Raw genomic sequence first — 17,726 nt, forward strand, 5'->3', positions numbered from 1 at the left:
AGTGATGGCTGTTTAACAGTCTGATGATATTGAAATAGAAGCTGTTTTTCTGTCTCTCGGTCCAAGCTTTGATGCACCTGTACTGACCTCGCCTTATGGATGATAGCGGGGTGACCAGGCAGTGGATCGGGTGGTTGATGTCCTTGGTATTTTAGGCCTTCCTGTGACACCGGGTGCTGCAGGTGTCCTGAAGGGCGGATAGTTTGTCCCTGGTAATGCGTTGGGCAGATCGCACCACCCTTAAGCCTTTCGTTTGCGGGCGGTGCAGTTGCCGTACCAGGCGATGATACAGCCCGACAGGATGCTTTCAATTGTGCATCTGTAAAGGTTTGTGAGAGTTTTAGGTGACAAGCGATATTTCTTTAGCCTCCTGAGGTTGAAGAGGCTCTTTTGCGCCTTCTTCACCACACTGTCTGTGTGGGTGGTCCATTTCAGTTTGTCAGTGATGTTTACGCCAAGGAACTTGAAGCTTTCCACCTTCTCCACTGCGGTCCCGTCGATGTACATAGGGGGGTGCACCCTGTGCTGTTTCCGATCATCACCTTTGTTTTGTTGACGTTGAGTGAGAGGTTGTTTTCCAGGCACCACACTCCCAGAGTCCTCCCTGTAGGCTGTCTCGTCATCGTTGGTAATCAAGCCTACTACTGTTGATTAACGGTACTTCACTGTACGCAGATTAATAATATCTGCAAACTTGATGATTGAGTTGGAGGCGTGCTTGGCCATGCAGTCATGGGTGAACAGGGAGTACAGGAGGGGGTTGAGCATGCACCCTTGTGGGGCCCCAATGTTGAGGATCAGCGGAGTGGAGGTGATGTTTCCTACCTTCACCACCTGGGGGAGACCTGTCAGGAAGTCCAGGACCCAGTTGCACAGGGCGGGGTTCAGACCAGGGCTTCGAGCTTAATGGGTATTCCTCTTGTCCAGATGGGATAGGGCAGTGTGCAGAGTGATGGCGATTGCATCATCTGTGGATCTATTGGAGACGGTAAGCATATTGAAGGGGGTCTAGGGTGGCAGGTAAGGGAGAGGTGATATGACCCTTGACTAGTCTCTCAAAGCACTTCATGATGACAGAGGTGAGTGCTACGGGGCGATAGTCATTAAGTTAATTTACGTATGCCTTCTTGGGTACAGGAACAATGGTGGCCATCTTGAAGCATGTGGGGACAGCAGACTGAGATAGGGAGAGATTGAATATGCCCGTAAACACACCAGTCAGCTGGTCTGCGTATGCTCTGAGGACGCGGCTAGGGATGCCGTCTGGGCCGGCAACCTTGCGAGGGTTAACACGTTTAAATGTTTTACTCACGTCGGCCACGGAAAAGGAGTGCCCACAGTCCTTGGTAGCGGGCCGTGTTGGTGGCACTGTGTTATCCTCAACGTGTTATCCACCTTGCCATGGTTAAATGTGGTGGTTCGCTCTTTCAGTTTTGAGTTAATGATGCAATCTATCCACGGTTTCTGGTTAGGGTAGGTTTTCATAGTCACTGTGCCTACTACAGCTCCTATACACTCCCTTATAAACTCAGTCACTGTATCTGTGTATGCATCTAGCTTATTTTCGCAAGCTACCCGGAACATATCCCAGTCCACTTGATCAAAACAATCCTGAAGTGTGGATTCCAATTGGTCAGACCAGCGTTGAATAGAGCTTATTACGGGTACTTCCTGTTTGAGTTTCTGCCTATAGGAAGGGAGGAGCAACATGGAGTCGTGGTCAGATTTGCCGAAAGGAGGGCGGGGGAAGGCCATGTAAGCATTCCGGAAGTTTGAAAAGCAGTGGTCGAGAGTTAGCAGCGCGAGTAGTACAGTCGATATGTTGATCTTCGGCAGCCTTGTCCTCAAATTTGCTTTGTCAAAATCCCCAGCTACAATAAGTTTCGAGTTTGCATATAGAGGATGTCTTAAAGACAATCAAAGGTTGTCTTTGTACTATATTTGTAAGAGTTGTTCATTTGTTAGACTATTTGTTAAAGGTCCAAGACAATATTGATGATTGAAAGATCATGTATCTAGTTCAAGACTTATCAAACACTTAAACATTCAGGAAGTATTCAGATCCCTTGACTTTTTCCACATTGTGTTACGTTATAGCCTTATTCTAAAATTGATTAAATCATTTTTTCTTCCTCATCAATCTACACACAATACCCCATAATGAAAAAGCAAAAACTGTATTTTAGACATTTTAGAAAATGTTTTAAAAATATATATATATATTTACGTAAGTATTCAGACCCTTTACTCATTACTTTGTTGAAGAACCTTTGGCAGCGATTACAGCCTCGAGTCTTCTTGGGTATGACTCTACAAGCTGGGCACACCTGTATTTGGGGAGTTTCTCCCATTCTTCACTGCAGATCATCTCAAGTTCTGTCAGGTTGGATGGGGAGTGTTGCTGCAAAGCTATTTTCAGGTCTTTCCAGCAATGTTTGATCAGTAAACAACAGTAAAAATACATTTGAAAATAAGAGTAGCAAGACTATATACAGACTATATACAGGTAGTATGTACATGTAGGTATGGTTAAAGTGACTATGCATATATGATGAACATATATGATATACACTGCTCAAAAAAATAAAGGGAACACTTAAACAACACAATGTAACTCCAAGTCAATCACACTTCTGTGAAATCAAACTGTCCACTTAGGAAGCAACACTGATTGACAATAAATTTCACATGCTGTTGTGCAAATGGAATAGACAAAAGGTGGAAATTATAGGCAATTAGCAAGACACCATCAAAAAAGGAGTGATTCTGCAGGTGGTGACCACAGACCACTTCTCAGTTCCTATGCTTCCTGGCTGATGTTTTGGTCACTTTTGAATGCTGGCGGTGCTCTCACTCTAGTGGTAGCATGAGACGGAGTCTACAACCCACACAAGTGGCTCAGATAGTGCAGTTCATCCAGGATGGCACATCAATGTGAGCTGTGGCGAAAAGGTTTGCTGTGTCTGTCAGCGTAGTGTCCAGAGCATGAAGGCGCTACCAGGAGACAGGCCAGTACATCAGGAGACGTGGAGGAGGCCGTAGGAGGGCAACAACCCAGCAGCGGGACCACTACCTCCGCCTTTGTGCAAGGAGCTGCACTGCCAGCGCCCTGCAAAATGACTTCCAACAGCATGTGAAATTTATTGTCAATCAGTGTTGCTTCCTAAGTGGACAGTTTGATTTCACAGAAGTGTGATTGACTTGGAGTTACATTGTGTTGTTTAAGTGTTCCCTTTATTTTTTTGAGCAGTGTATATATATATATATATGATGAACAGAGAGTAGCAGTAGCGTAAAAGGAGGGGTTGCCACTTCTGCGTTGTCTTGGCAGTGTGCTTCGGGTCATTGTCCTGTTGGAAGTTGAACCTTCACCATAGTCTGAGGTCATGAGCGCTCTGGAGCAGGTTTTCATCAAGGATCTCTCTGTACTTTGCGCTGTTCATCTTTCCCTCGATCTTGACTAGTCTCCCAGTCCCTGCCCCTGAAAAACATTCCAACAGCATGATGCTGCCACCACGTTTCACCGTAGGGATGGTGCCATGTTTCCTCCAGACGTGATGCTTGGGTTTCTGGCCGAAGAGTTCAATCTTGTTTCTCATGGTCCGGGTATTCCTGTAGGTGCCAAGTGTCATGTTTCTTTTACTGAGGAGTGTCTTCTGTCTAGCCACTCTAACAAAAAGGCCTGATTGGTGGAGTGCTGCAGAGATGGTTGTACTTCTGGAAGGTCCTCCCAACTCCCCAGAGGAACTCTGGAGCTCTGTCAGAGTGACCATCGGGTTCTTGGTCACCTCCCTGACCAAGGCCCTTCTCCCCCGATTGCTCAGTCTGGCTGGGCGGCCAGCTCTAGGAAGAGTCTGGGTGGTTCCAGACTTCTTCCATTTAAGAATGATGGAGGCCACTGCGTTGTTCGGGACCTTTATTGCTACGGACATTTTCTTGTGCCTTTCCCGAGATCTGTGCCTGGAGACAATCCTGTCTCGGAGCTCTACGGACAATTCCTTTGACCTCATGGCTTGTTTTTTGCTCTGACATGTACGATTTGACATCATGGGTTATTGTGTGTAGATTGATGAGTAAAAATATGTATTTAATAAATTTTAGAATAGGGCTGTTATGTAACAAAACGTGGAAAAGGGGGGTCTGAATACTTTCCGAATGCTCTGTACTTAATAATCTCTTGACAGTTGGCATTTTTGCTTACTTTTTGTTGATGGGCCATTGGTCATATTAAATTGAGTAGAAATGCAGGAAATGTGGTTTGCTTTAGATGACCCCAAAATGGAGGGCCCCCAGACCCACTGCCAAGTTATGACCCCCTCTGCAAATTGCACTGCTGGGTGATTTAAAAAGTCATATTCAATCGATCAATAATTTAATAATACTTTTAGCAAAAATATATATTTTTAATTTACAATATGTAAAAACTTTGTGAAACAGCACAGTTTAAAATATATGGCAAATAGAAATCAAAACTGGATGGTGTTCAGAGACAGATGGGAGGGGATGAGTGGAGCTGAATGATGGGACTAAAAACAAACAAAAGATAACTATTGTAATGTATACTGTGTCTGTAAAATGTATATGATATGTATATACTGGAAGTAGAAGCCTAAATGTTGTCCATTAGGGGAGGGATGGTAGGGTTAGGGGAAAATAATAAAGGAAAATATATTTAAAAAAATAGATACAGTACCAGTCAACAGTTTAGACACATCTGCTTATTCCAGGGTTTTTCTTTATGTTTACTATTTTCTACATTGTACAATAATAGTGAAGACATCAAAACTATGAAATAACACCTAAGGACTCATGTAGTAACCCAAAAAGTGTTAAACAAATCAAAATATATTTTCAATTTGAGATTCTTCAAAGTAGCCACCCTTTGCCTTGATGACAGCTTTGCACACTTTTGGCATTCTCTCAACCAGCTTCATGAGTTAGTCACCTGGAATGCATTTCAATTAACAGATGTGCCTTGTTTAAAGTTAATTTGTGGAATTTATTTTGTTAATGCTTCTGAGCTAATCTGTTGTGTTGTATACAGAAGATAGCCCTATTTTGGTAAAATACCAAATCCATATTATGGCAAGAACAGCTCAAATAAGCAAAGAGAAATGACAGTCCATCATTACTTTAAGACATGAAGGTCAGTCAATACGGAACATTTCAAGAACTTTGAAAGTTTCTTCAAGTGCAGTCGCAAAAACCATCAAGCCCTATGATGAAACGGGCTCTCCTGAGAATCGCCACAGGAAAGGAAGAACCAGAGTTACCTCGGCTGCAGAGGATACGTTTATTAGAGTTACCAGCCTCAGAAATTGCAGCCCAAGTAAATGCTTCACAGAGTTCCTGTAACAGACACATCTCAACATCAACTGTTCAGAAGAGACTGTGTGAATCAAGCCTTAATGGTTGAATTGCTGCAAGAAACCACTACTAAAAGACACCAATCATAAGAAGAGACTTGCTTGGGCCAAGAAACACGAGCAATGGACATTAGACAGATGGAAATCTGTTCTTTGGTCTGAAGAGATTTTAGTTACAACTGCTGTGTCTTTGTGAGAGCCAGAGTATGTGAATGGATGCCGCGTGAATGGATGTGTGGTTCCCACCGTGTAACATTGATGAGGAGGTGTGGGGTTGCTTTGCTGGTAACACTGTTGGTGAATTATTTAGAATTCATGGCGCACTTAACCAGCATGGCCACCATAGCATTCTGCAGCGATACGCCATCCCATCTGGTTTGCGCTTATTGGGACTATCATTTGTTTTTCAATAGGACAATGACCCAAAACACACCTCCAGGCTGTGTAAGGGCTATTTGACCAAGAAGGAGAGTGATGGAGTGCTGCATCAGATGACCTGGCCTCCACAATCATCTGACCTCAACCCAATTGAGATTGTTTAGGATGAGTTGGACCGCAGAGTGAATTAAAAGCAGCCAACAAGTGCTCATCATATGTACGAACTGCTTCAAGACTGTTGGAAAAGCATTCCAAGTGAAGCTGGTTGAGAGAATGCCAAGAGTGCAAAGCTGTCATCAAGGCAAAGGGTGGCTACTTTGAAGAATCTAAAATCTAAAATCTTTTTTGATTAATTTAACACTTTTTGATTACTTCATGATTCCATATGTGTCATTTCATAGTTTTGATGTCTTCACTATTATTCTACAATATAGAAAATTGTAAAAAATATAGAAAAACCCTTGAATGAGTATGTGTGTCCAAACTTTTGACTGGTACTGTATATATACAGTATATATTATTATTATGTCCCCAGCACTTCTAAAACTAAAATTGCTCTTTTGTTTAGACTGATACCTAACTTACTGTGCAGACTTTGATCCAAACACTATTTGTAAACCTTTCAGATAGTTTAGCTTGCCTGACTCAATGAAACCAATAGAATTGTTGCAGAAGTGCAAACCCTGCCCTCCAGGCAGGCTAAAGCAAACATTCAAAGTATTTAAAAAAAAATGTCAGTAAGTATTTGAACCAAGGTCTGGTATTGTGTGTAGTTTGTGAACACACTATAATACAATATTTTGAAAAGTGTTGAGTGTTAAAGTAGTTGTCTTTTTGTGCATGGGTGTGTCCAGGGAAAGATTGTTGCCGTGAAGGAGCTGGACTTTGAGATCAGCAATGGACACTACGCACTTGTCGTCACAGCAACAGACCAGTGTCCCATCCATGCCCTCCGCCTGACATCCAGCACTACGGTGATGACAAAACACAGACACAGACACACACACACACACCTACACACTACATGCACAAATCACTCTTTATACACATCATGTTTATCAAGGCATTGTTTTAATGTAGTTTGTACACACATCATATTGAAGTTGCAATCTGTGATATATGCAGGAGTTTTTGTTCATTAAAATTAATGAACCACATTTTTTTTTTATCCAAAAGGTGAACTATCCCTTTAATCACATGATAAACATACCTATAGACCATACAGATCTCTTAGCAGGTTCTTTCCACCGGTCTTTTCCAGGTGTTGGTGAATGTCCTGGATGTGAACGATGTGACCCCCACCTTCCCCAAGGTCTATGAGGGGCCCTTTAAGATAACAGAGGGCCAGCCGGGGCCCCGGGTCTGGACCCTCAAAGCCACTGACCAAGACTCTGGACTCAACGGCAAAGTGGAGTACAGCATCACTGCTGGAGATCCCCAGAGTGAGTAGGATGTGTGTGAATTGGGGTTAGGGCTGTTACGGTGACGTATTACCGCCACACCAGCAGTCATGAGTCATGACCCACAGTCAAATTCCATGTAACCTTTGAGTCATGGCAACTGCAGTCATAGCCAAAAGTTTTGAGAATGACACAAATTAAAATACATTTTCACAGTCTGCTGCCTCAGTTTGTATGATGGCAATTTGCATATACTCAAGTATGTTATGAAGAGTGATCAGATGAGTTCCAATTAATTGCGGAGTCCCTCTTTGCCATGCAAATTATCTGAATCCCCCAAAAACATTTCCACTGCATTTCAGCCCTGCCACAAAAGGACCAGCTGACATCATGTCAGTGATTCTCTCGTTAACTTCTTACGGGCAGGTCCCACCTGGCCAACATCCGGTGAAATTGCAGAGCGTGAAATTCAAACTACAGAATTATAAATATTTAACTTTCATAAAATCACAAGTGTAATACATCAACATAAAGCTTAACTTCTTGTTAATCGAGCAGCTGTGTCAGATTTCAAAAAAGGCTTTACGGCGAAAGCTCACCATGCGATAATCCGAGGACAGCGCCCCACATACAAAAGCATGAAAAACATATTTCAACCAGGCAGGTGCGCCACGAAAGTCAGAAATAGCGATATAATAAATGCCTTACCTTTGAAGATCTTCTTCTGTTGGCACTCCAAAAGGTCCCAGATACATCACAAGTGGTCCTTTTGTTCGATAATGTCCTTCTTTATATCCATAAAAACTCAGTTTAGCTGGCCCTCTTCAGTCAATAATCCACCCAGTTTCTCTCCATCAAAATGCATACAAAATGAATCCCAAACGTTACTAATAAACTTTTCCAAACAAGTCAAACAACGTTTTTAATCAAACCTCAGGTACCCTAATACGTAAATAAACGATACAATTTAAGACGGAGAATCGTTATTGTCTTTACCGGAGAAAAATACCAAAGAAGGCGCTCTCTTTCACACGCTTGGAAACACAGCCAAAATGGGAGCCACTTAGAAAAACTACAATTTCTGGCAAATTTTTCCAGAAACAAGCCTGAAACTCTTTCTAAAGTATGTTGACATCTAGTGGAAGCCCTAGAAACTGCAACCTGGGAGGATTTCGTCTTATAATAAAAGTGACAGCCATTGAAAACAGTGGTAGGCTGATTTTTGGGAGGGGATGGTTTGTCCTCAGGATTTCGCCTGCCATATCAGTTGTGTTATACTCGCAGACATTATTTTAACAGTTTTAAAAACTTTAGAGTGTTTTCTATCCAAATCTACTGATATGCATATCCTAGCTTCTGGGCCTGAGTAACAGGCAGTTTACTTTGGGCACGCTTTTCATCCGTACGTCAAAATACTGCCCCCTACCCAAAAGAGGTTAACACAGGTCTGAGTGTTGACGAGGACAAGGCTGGATATCACTCTGTCATGCTGATTGAGTTTGAATAACAGACTGGAAGCTTCAAAGGAGGGTGGTGCTTGGAATCATTATTCTTACTCTGTCAAACATGGTTACCTGCAAGGAAACACGTGAGTCATCATTGCTTTGCACAAAAAGGGCTTCACAGGCAAGGATATTGCTGCTAGTAAGATTGCACCTAAATCAACCATTTATCGGATCATCAAGAACTTCAAGGAGAGCGGTTCAATTGATGTGAAGAAGGCTTCAGGGCGCCCAAGAAAGTCCAGCAAGCGCCAGGACCGTCTCCTAAAGTTGATTCAGCTGCAGGATTGGGGCACCACCAGTACAGAGCTTGCTCAGGAATGGCAGCAGGCAGGTGTGAGTGCATCTGCTCGCACAGTGAGGCGAAGACTTTTGGAGGATGTCCTGGTGTCAAGAAGGGCAGCAAAGAAGCCACTTCTCTCCAGGAAAAACATCAGGGACAGACTGGTATTCTGCAAAATGTACAGGGATTGGACTGCTGAGGACTGGGGTAAAGTAATTTTCTCTGATGAATCCCCTTTCCGAATGTTTGGGGAATCTGAAAAAAAGCTTGTCTGGAGAAGACAAGGTGAGCGCTACCATCAGTCCTGTGTCATGCCAACAGTAAAGCATTCTGAGCCCATTCATGTGTGGGGTTGCTTCTCATCCAAGGGAGTGTGCTCACTCACAATTTTGCCTCAGAACACAGCTATGAATAAAGAACGGTACCAACACATCCTCCGAGAACAACTTCTCCCAACCATCCAGGAACAGTTTGGTGAGAAACAATGTGTTTTCCAGCATGATGGAGCACCTTGCCATAAGGAGAAAGTGATAACTAATTGGCTCGGGGAACAAAACATCGATATTTTGGGTCCATTGCCAGGAAACTCCCCAGACCTTAATCCCATTGAGAACTTGTGGTCAATCCTCAAGAGGCGGGTGGACAAACAAAAACCCACATATTCTGACAAACTCCAAGCATTGATTATGCAAGAATGGTCTGCCATCAGTTAGATTGTGGCCCAGAAGATTAATTGACAGCATGCCAGGGCGGATTGCAGAGGTCTTGAAAAAGAAGGGTCAACACTGCAAATATTGACTAATATCAACTTCATGTAATTGTCAATAAAAGCCTTTGACACTTATGAAATGATTGTAATTTTACTATAGGAACATCTGACAAAAATGTCTAAAGACATTGAAGCAGCAAACTTTGTGAAAATTAATATTTGTGTCATTCTCAAAACTTTTGGCCACGACTGTGGACTTCTCTAAAACTGCGCTCTGATGCCCATGATGGTCATTAGTAACCTACCAAACTTGCCAATGGCCTGGTACTCAGCACTCTATTTAAGCAATAAGGCACGAGGTCGTGTGGTATATGGCCAATATACCAATCATAATGGCTGTTCTTATGCACAACGCAGCGTGGAGTGCCTGGATTCAGCCCTTAGCCGTGGTATATTGGCCATGTACCACAAAACCCAGAGGTGCATTACTGGTATTATAAACTGGTTACCAACATAATTAGAACAGTAAAAAGTCATTTTTGGCCATACCCGTGGTGTACAGTCTGATCTACCATGGCTTTCAGCCAATCAGCATTCAGGCCTCGATCCACCCGGTTTATATTGACGCTCTAACCACTCTAACGTCAATACAATCGAAAATCAAATCAAAAACTTAATGAGAGCCCTGGTATTCAGAGTTTTAGCGGAATAGGATCGCCTGTTGCGCAGCGAGAGCCAGCTCCTCATAGCTGATGGATGCATAGAATGAAATATGTGTTTCTATAAGCCCATGCTGCGCAACATTTCAATAGGTTATGCTATGCAATTGTATGACAAAACATAATTTTGTTGTTTAAGCTAAATTGTGTTAGCTGGCTAGCCCACTATTATTTATATTCCAACTATAGAATTAAAATAAACTTTCTATTTCCATGATTCCAAAAGTTCACCCAAGTGTTTCGATCTAAATCACAATTGCAACATTTGGTTAAAAATAAGGCTTAGTATTTTTGCCCATATCGTGGCAGTATAGAAATGATCTCAAATGAGTGCAGAAAATGCAGAAATGTATGTAAATGCAGGAAATTATTTTAGGTTGATGTTGAATTGAACAGTATCAAAAAGTCCGAAAGTAGAAAGATCCATTGAAATAATTTAGAATATACAGTTGAAGTCGGAAGTTTACATACACCTTAGCCAAATACATTTAAACTCAGTTTTTCACAATACCTGACATTTTATCCTAGTAAAAATTCCCTGTCTTAGGTCAGTTAGGATCACAACTTTATTTTAAGAATGTGAAATGTCAGAATAATAGTAGAGAGAATGATTTATTTCAGCTTTTATTTATTTCATCACATTCCCACAGGGTCAGAAGTTTACATACACTCAATTAGTATTTGGTAGTATTGCCTTTAAATTGTTTAACTTGTGTCAAATGTTTCGGGTAGCCTTCCACAAGCTTCCCACAATGAATTGGGTAAATTTTGGCCCATTCCTACTGACAGAGCTGGTGTGTAGGCTTCCTTGCTCGCACACACTTTTTTTGTTCTGCACATACATTTTATATAGGTTTGAGGCCAGTGTTTTGTGATGGTCACTCCAATACATTGACTTTGTTGTCCTTAAGCCATTTTTCCACAACTTTGGAATTATGTTCGGGGTCATTGTCCATTTGGAAGATCCATTTGCGACCAAGCTTTAACTTCCTGACTGAAGTCTTGAGATGTTGCTTCAATGTATCCACATAATTTTCCTTGCCTCGTGATGCCATCTATTTTGTGACGTGCACCAGTCCCTCCTGCAGCAAAGCACCCCACAACATAATGCTGCCACCGCAGCTTCACAGTTGGGATGGTTTGCAACCCTCCCCCTTTTTCCTCCAAACATAACGATGGTCGTTATGGCCAAACAGTTCTATTTTGGTTTCATCAGACCAGAGGGCATTTCTCCAAAAAGACCTCATCAAGCAAATTTAGAACTTTTATTAATCAAAAACATAAAATACTGTCATACCGTCAAAAATGGGAATAATGCCATGATATGATATTTTGGCCATATTGCCCAGCCCTATTCAGACCTTTATGAATGAGAACAATCTGAACTGATGTGTGCCCTGATGGAGCCGCAAACATGCACAGGGGATGATGTATTTCTGATCAATTTGATGTTATTTTGATTGACAGAAAATGTGCTTTTCTTTCAAAAACAAGGACATTTCTAAGGGAGCCCAAACTTTTGAACTGTAAGTGTATGTGTGAAATTTGCTTGGATTTAGAATGGGCCATTATCACGCACCTGTCGGAAAAGGAGCAGGGATAAAAAAAGAATACTTGTTATCCGTATGCACTTGAATAGTGAAAAGAGGACGCTTTTCCCAAGGTTAACCCATACATGAAAATATCTAAATCATGTGTCATTAGTAACCTTTTGAAATAATCGATCATCATTTTTTTTTATTTTCATGGAAAAGTAGGTGAAAAAGTGTGTTTTATGGTCGGTCACAATTGTGACCGGTGGGAAAATGTGATGTATATACTGAATTAACATATTTCTCCTATGCAGTCATCAAACTTCTTTATAACCTAGCCCAGTTATTAACACATGTAAAACTGTCACTGCCAGTCCCCAGCATTGCTACTAAAATGCCCCATCACATTCTAGTGTGACTATTTTACATAACAAAAACCCTTATGCAACACCGATACGAATACTGAGAGCAAAGACAAAAATCAACAACCATCGACGTATTTCAACATTGTTACTTTATTGTAACATGTATTGAAACATTAACATTGTAACTTTATTGTAACATTTGAACTTGTACTTTAGTGCAATACTCATTGTAACATTGTCATTGTGACATTTTAGTGCAACATTCACTAACAACTGTATAGCAGTTGTGTTATTCATTCACATTGAACATATAGGTAACATTTAGGATAGAGGTAGCCTGTAGAATATGCATTCAAGTAGAAGTCTACACTGGACAAAATAATGTGTATCATAGAGGTAGGCTTCAGAACCAAGTGCACGATTAGTTTGTGCATCACTATTTTGAACTGTGATCAGTCAGACCTAATTGAGCTTTTTTTCCAAAAACATTTCAGTCATTTTGGTTGTCTTTTTCGTCTACTTTTCTTTTCTTCCTAGAGTCCGTTGTACTGCTTCACCTCACCCTTTATCGACTTTTCTTTTATTGGCTTTTTCATTCACTCTTATCTCCCTTTCTACTGTCCATGGTATATCTTGAAGCACTCAATGTGCAGTGGCACTTTGCATTTCTCACTTGCATAGGTAGTGCGTTTGTCACAATGACGACATCTCTGGAACCGGTGCATCGTGTTGATTGGCCAGTGAGAAGCTTTGTCATATCTTGCCTGATCTTCAACAGTAGCAGCCAGTAAAGATCTCCTTCCTTGGCTCAGTGGTTTCGTGCCAAACTTTTGCATAGGAGACTGTGCCACTCTCCGTGAGAAGGTGAGCAGGTCGATGGCCCCTCCCATAACGTCTCTGTAAAAGAAATGGCTGTTTACGAGTGCACTGTTGAGAGACCATGCCTGATCGAGATATGGTATCTTGAAACCTGTAGGTCATGAAGGTCAACACCACCCATGTGCTCATTGTATCGGTTGATGCATTTTGGTTGTGGGACTTTGTCAAAGGCACGTCGCTCCTTGTTCCATCTTCTGACAGAGGTCTCACTGTATTTCTCCTCCATGTTTGTTGCCACTGTGACAATGTTATTATCTTTCCAACGGACCAGCAACTTGTCTCCTTGGGTCAGAACCTCAAAGGTTCCCCGGGGTAACTTCATGAAGTCCTTCTGTGGCTTGAATGGGACATCAAACAGACGATTCTGCCTCATCGTTCCAGAGCTCCCATATCCTCTTTTTGTCATTTCATCGAGGAGTGCAAGCGAAGTGAAGAGGTTGTCATGAAGGAACTTGCAGCCTTGAGGCACCTGAGATTGCTCTGCAAGACCGAGAACGACACTGGGTCCCTGACCCAGCCCAGTCTCAGGGAGGAGTGTGTGGGATCCACCATATGGCTCCATGTGATACATGTAACCACTGTAGGAGGCAAGGCTCCATAGCTTGTAACCAAAACAGATTGGTTTACCTCTAATGAATTGCTTACATCCATGTCGGCCATAGTATCGGATCAGGCTCTAATCCACTGACAGCCATTCCTGAAATGGCATGACTTTGTATGACTGATTGAGCTCAGAGAAGATGGGCCTAACTTTAAAAAATGGGTCGTCAGTGATCTTTGTGTTGTCAACCACATGAACTGAGGCCATTATTTCATCAAAGCGATTTCTCCGCATTGAATCTGAAATGCTTTCATTGTGTACATCACTGTCAAGTGACCATGTGTCTTCTTGGAACAGAGCTGTACCCATATGTGATAAGGATCCCATAGAATGTAAGGAGCTCATCCATACTCAGATACAGTTGCTTGTCCTTGGTCTGGGTGGAGTAGAGGTTGGACATTTCAATGGTGATCTCTCTTAGGGTGGGTGGATACATTAGTAGGAAAACATCCATTGGGTTGGGACAGCTTAGTTTTACACATTCTGCAGCATTTGGGCTGTATACAATGTGTTTTGGAATCACAGCGGTGGCAGGCCTCTTCGATCGTTTGAACACTCGCTCCTTATTTTTGACGACCTGCAGCTTTGCCCTTGACTCTTCTGACTGGACCCTCTGGCGAGTAGAGGCCGTTGGCTCTTCATTATCAACGGTGGAGGGTGGTGGGGGAGGGGGGTTGTGGTGGATGGGGGAGTGGGGGTTGTGCGGGGTAGGTCATCATCACTGATAACGTTGTTCCTGTCATGATCTGTTTGCATATGTTCAGCATATTCATTCAACAGCCTGGCTGGCAAATGGCCTGTCCATAGTCCATATCTGACCCATCACTATCACAATCACTCAGGACAGCATCTTTCTCATTTTGAGGGATAACTACAATGTTGCATGGCTTGTCTGGGCAGTCACCTAGATCCAACATATCCAGAACTTGACTCAAAGTGAAACTAATAGAAAGAACAGAGTAGAAAGTTAGAACAAGAACTATGTATGTGTATAAGATGTGTATACCTAGATACACTGTGATATCCCACCGGTCACTATTGTTGCCGTCAACATGTTTACACATTCTATGACCACACTGAACAAAGTTGAGTAATTGCAAATGCATATATCAATACTAGACACCTTAAAGATGATGTGTACCAAAAATCTTTGTCCTAACTTTATGTTAACATACTTTACTAACCTTTTGTTTGGGAGCTTTGATGCAGCCATCCTCTTCTCATGGTGCAACCAGGAAGTAAACAGCTCTGGTCATGTGACAATTTACACTAAACATGTGACACTGCACATCTTTCATTGAGACCCTTTATTATTTCAATATTTGCTGGAAATGCATTGATACATCATTCAGTAACGTGTTTAGAGCCTTATAACTGAAAACGTTTTTTACGGTCACTATTGTGACCGATGGGATTAAATAGGTTAATTTTCATGCCAGCCAGGTAGGCTACTCTGGTTGTAAAGCAAGCAATGTGCTTAATATTAGGAAAGTTGAGAAATAAATATAGTAGGCCTAGCTCATTGGTAGTCACACATTTTTGCCAGTGAGCCACGTAGGCATAATTCAGTCAATGAGAGAGCCGCCACCTTACCGTATTAAGCGCAAATTGAAACAACATACCTCAATTTAGTAGTTTTATCTGCTAATTTAATTTTTCTAATTAAAATACACTCCACATTCAGCGCATAAAACAAATAGCTATTTATAAACACCCCTATTGAAGAGCAAACCTGATAATAACCTGAAAAGTGGAAGTGTACCAGCTGCTCCTTGACTCTTCACATAAATAAATAGTCCTAGACGTGTCATAAACACCCCTATGTAAGAGAAACATACTTAATAGTTTGATGAGCAGACTTGTGCCTGCTGCGCCTTGACTCTCCTCATGCAATACTTGTACTTTGTCATGGAAATCCTAGCAATGAAGTCAAGTTGTGCATTGGTCAGTCTGTTCCTGTCTGTTTTCTCTTCACAAAGTTAATTGTTGAAAATGTTGATTCACAAGTGTACTGTATGTGCTCACCAAAAAGGTATAAACAGTGTGGTGATTTTGATTTGGAATGCTGTGACGACATGCACCGTGCTACCTGCAGGGATTTAATTACTCTCCCCCTCCCAATTCCACCCCTGGTGATTCCGGGATGCTGGCCTTCTAGGCAGAGTTGCAAAGAAAAAGCCATATCTCAGACTGGCCAATAAAAATAAAAGATTAAGATGGGCAAAAGAACACAGACAATGGACAGAGAAACTAGAAGGCCTAGAAGGCCAGCATCCAGGAGTTTCCTCTTCACTGTTAACGTTGAGACTGGTGTTTTGCGGGTACTATTTAATGAAGCTGCCATTTGAGGACTGCATCTGTTTCTCGAACTAGACTCTCTACTCTCAAACTAGACTCTCTAATGCTTGTCCTCTTGCTCAGTTGTGCACCGGGGCCTCCCACTGCTCTTTCTTTCTGGTTAGGGCCAGTTTGTGCTGTTCTGTGAAGGGAGTAGTACACAGCATTGTACGAGATCTTCAGTTTCTTGGCAATTTCTCACATGGAATAGCCTTCATTTCTCAGAACAAGAATAGACTGCCAAGTTTCACAAGAAAGTTCTTTGTTTCTGGCCGTTTTGAGCCTGTAATCGAACCCACAGGAGTGATGGTTGCTGATAATGGGTCTCTGTATGCAGATATTCCATAAAGAAATCATCCTGTTTCCAGCTACAATAGTCATTTACAACATTAACAATGTCTACACTGTATTTCTGATCAATCTGATGTTATTTTAATGGACAAAAAAAGTGGATTTTCTTTCAAAAACAAGGACATTTCTAAGTGAACCCAAACTTTTGAAATGTAGTGTAGGTTGATGGGGGTGGTATTGTGGGTGACCCGGCTAATAGGCACCCATCCAGTGCTCTAACGTCCATGGGAATGGAGAGGGACTGAGTGGGGATATCCAGCTCGGAATCCAGCATCCATGAAGCTCTCATCGGCCCCAGAGTCGATGAGGACCCGGAGAGATTTCGACTGGTTCCCCCACAGCAACATGGCATAAAAAGAGATGCAAGTAAGGGGAGAGGAAAAATTCTCCGTTATGGCCCACCAGAGTACTCGCTCCTACCGGTGAGCCAAGTCTTTTAGTGAACAGGTGGAGACAAAATGACCAGTAGTCCCGCAATACAGGCAGCTCTTAGTGTGAAGCCTGTATAGCCGTTCAGCTGGAGACAGCCTAACTCTGCCTAGTTGCATGGGCTCGGGAAGAGGTGATTCGGCAGCCTTCGTAGACTCTCAGGGGAACTCGGGTAGCCTCGGATTCTCTCAGCAACGGAGCCGTCGGGGACTTCCGGGATACCTCGGAGGCGAGATGGAATCCTTGGACGGGCGAGGGAAATATAATCTCCTCCCTTTATTCACGTAGTCGCCCATCGATCTGAATGGTCAAGGCGATGAGCGAATCGAGATCCGTCGGTAGTTCAGATCTCGGGTAGCAAGCTCGTCCTTTACTTCCTCCGAAACTCTGTGCAGGAACATGTCGAACAGTGCTTCCGTGGTTCCAGGCACTCTCAGTTGCCGGCGTGCGGAAATCCACTGCGTAGTCTGCCACACTGTGGGAGCCTTGCCGAAGCTGGAGTAACTTCCGGGCAGCCTCTCTCCCGGACAACGGAGCAGCAAAAACCTTCTTTACCTCTGCCACAAACTCCTCCAGACTGGAGCATATGGCCGATTGTTGTTCCCATACTGCCGTAGCCCAGGCGAGAGCCCTCCCGGACATCAGCGTGATGAGGTACTTTATTGGTCTACGGGGAAGGAGGAGGACTGCAGCTCGATGATGAGTGAACACTGAGTGAGAAACGCCCGACAGGTGCCCGACTCTCCATCGAAGCAGGGTTCTCGGGAAACGGGGGTGATGGCACTGCTAACAGCCGGGTTACTGAAGGTGCTGGCAGGTTACCGTCATGGCTGCATAGTAGACAACCCACGGAATTGCTCCAGAAATGTGTTCAA

The 17,726-nt window shown here is 42.8% G+C and overlaps 1 protein-coding gene across 2 annotated transcripts in view; it reads left to right on the plus strand.

Moving 5' to 3' along the window:
• LOC129835970 (cadherin-23-like) overlaps positions 1–17,726 on the plus strand; it is a 717,892-nt gene that overhangs the window by 617,476 nt on the left and 82,690 nt on the right. For both annotated transcript variants that reach the window (XM_055901677.1, XM_055901676.1), the window contains 2 exons: positions 6,599–6,718; positions 7,006–7,186. In XM_055901677.1, coding sequence (XP_055757652.1) covers positions 6,599–6,718; positions 7,006–7,186 — 301 coding nt within the window. The remainder of the gene's footprint in view (positions 1–6,598; positions 6,719–7,005; positions 7,187–17,726) is intronic.

This window comes from Salvelinus fontinalis, chromosome 37 (assembly GCF_029448725.1).
Source record: "Salvelinus fontinalis isolate EN_2023a chromosome 37, ASM2944872v1, whole genome shotgun sequence".
In the NCBI taxonomy this organism is placed as follows: domain Eukaryota; kingdom Metazoa; phylum Chordata; class Actinopteri; order Salmoniformes; family Salmonidae; genus Salvelinus; species Salvelinus fontinalis.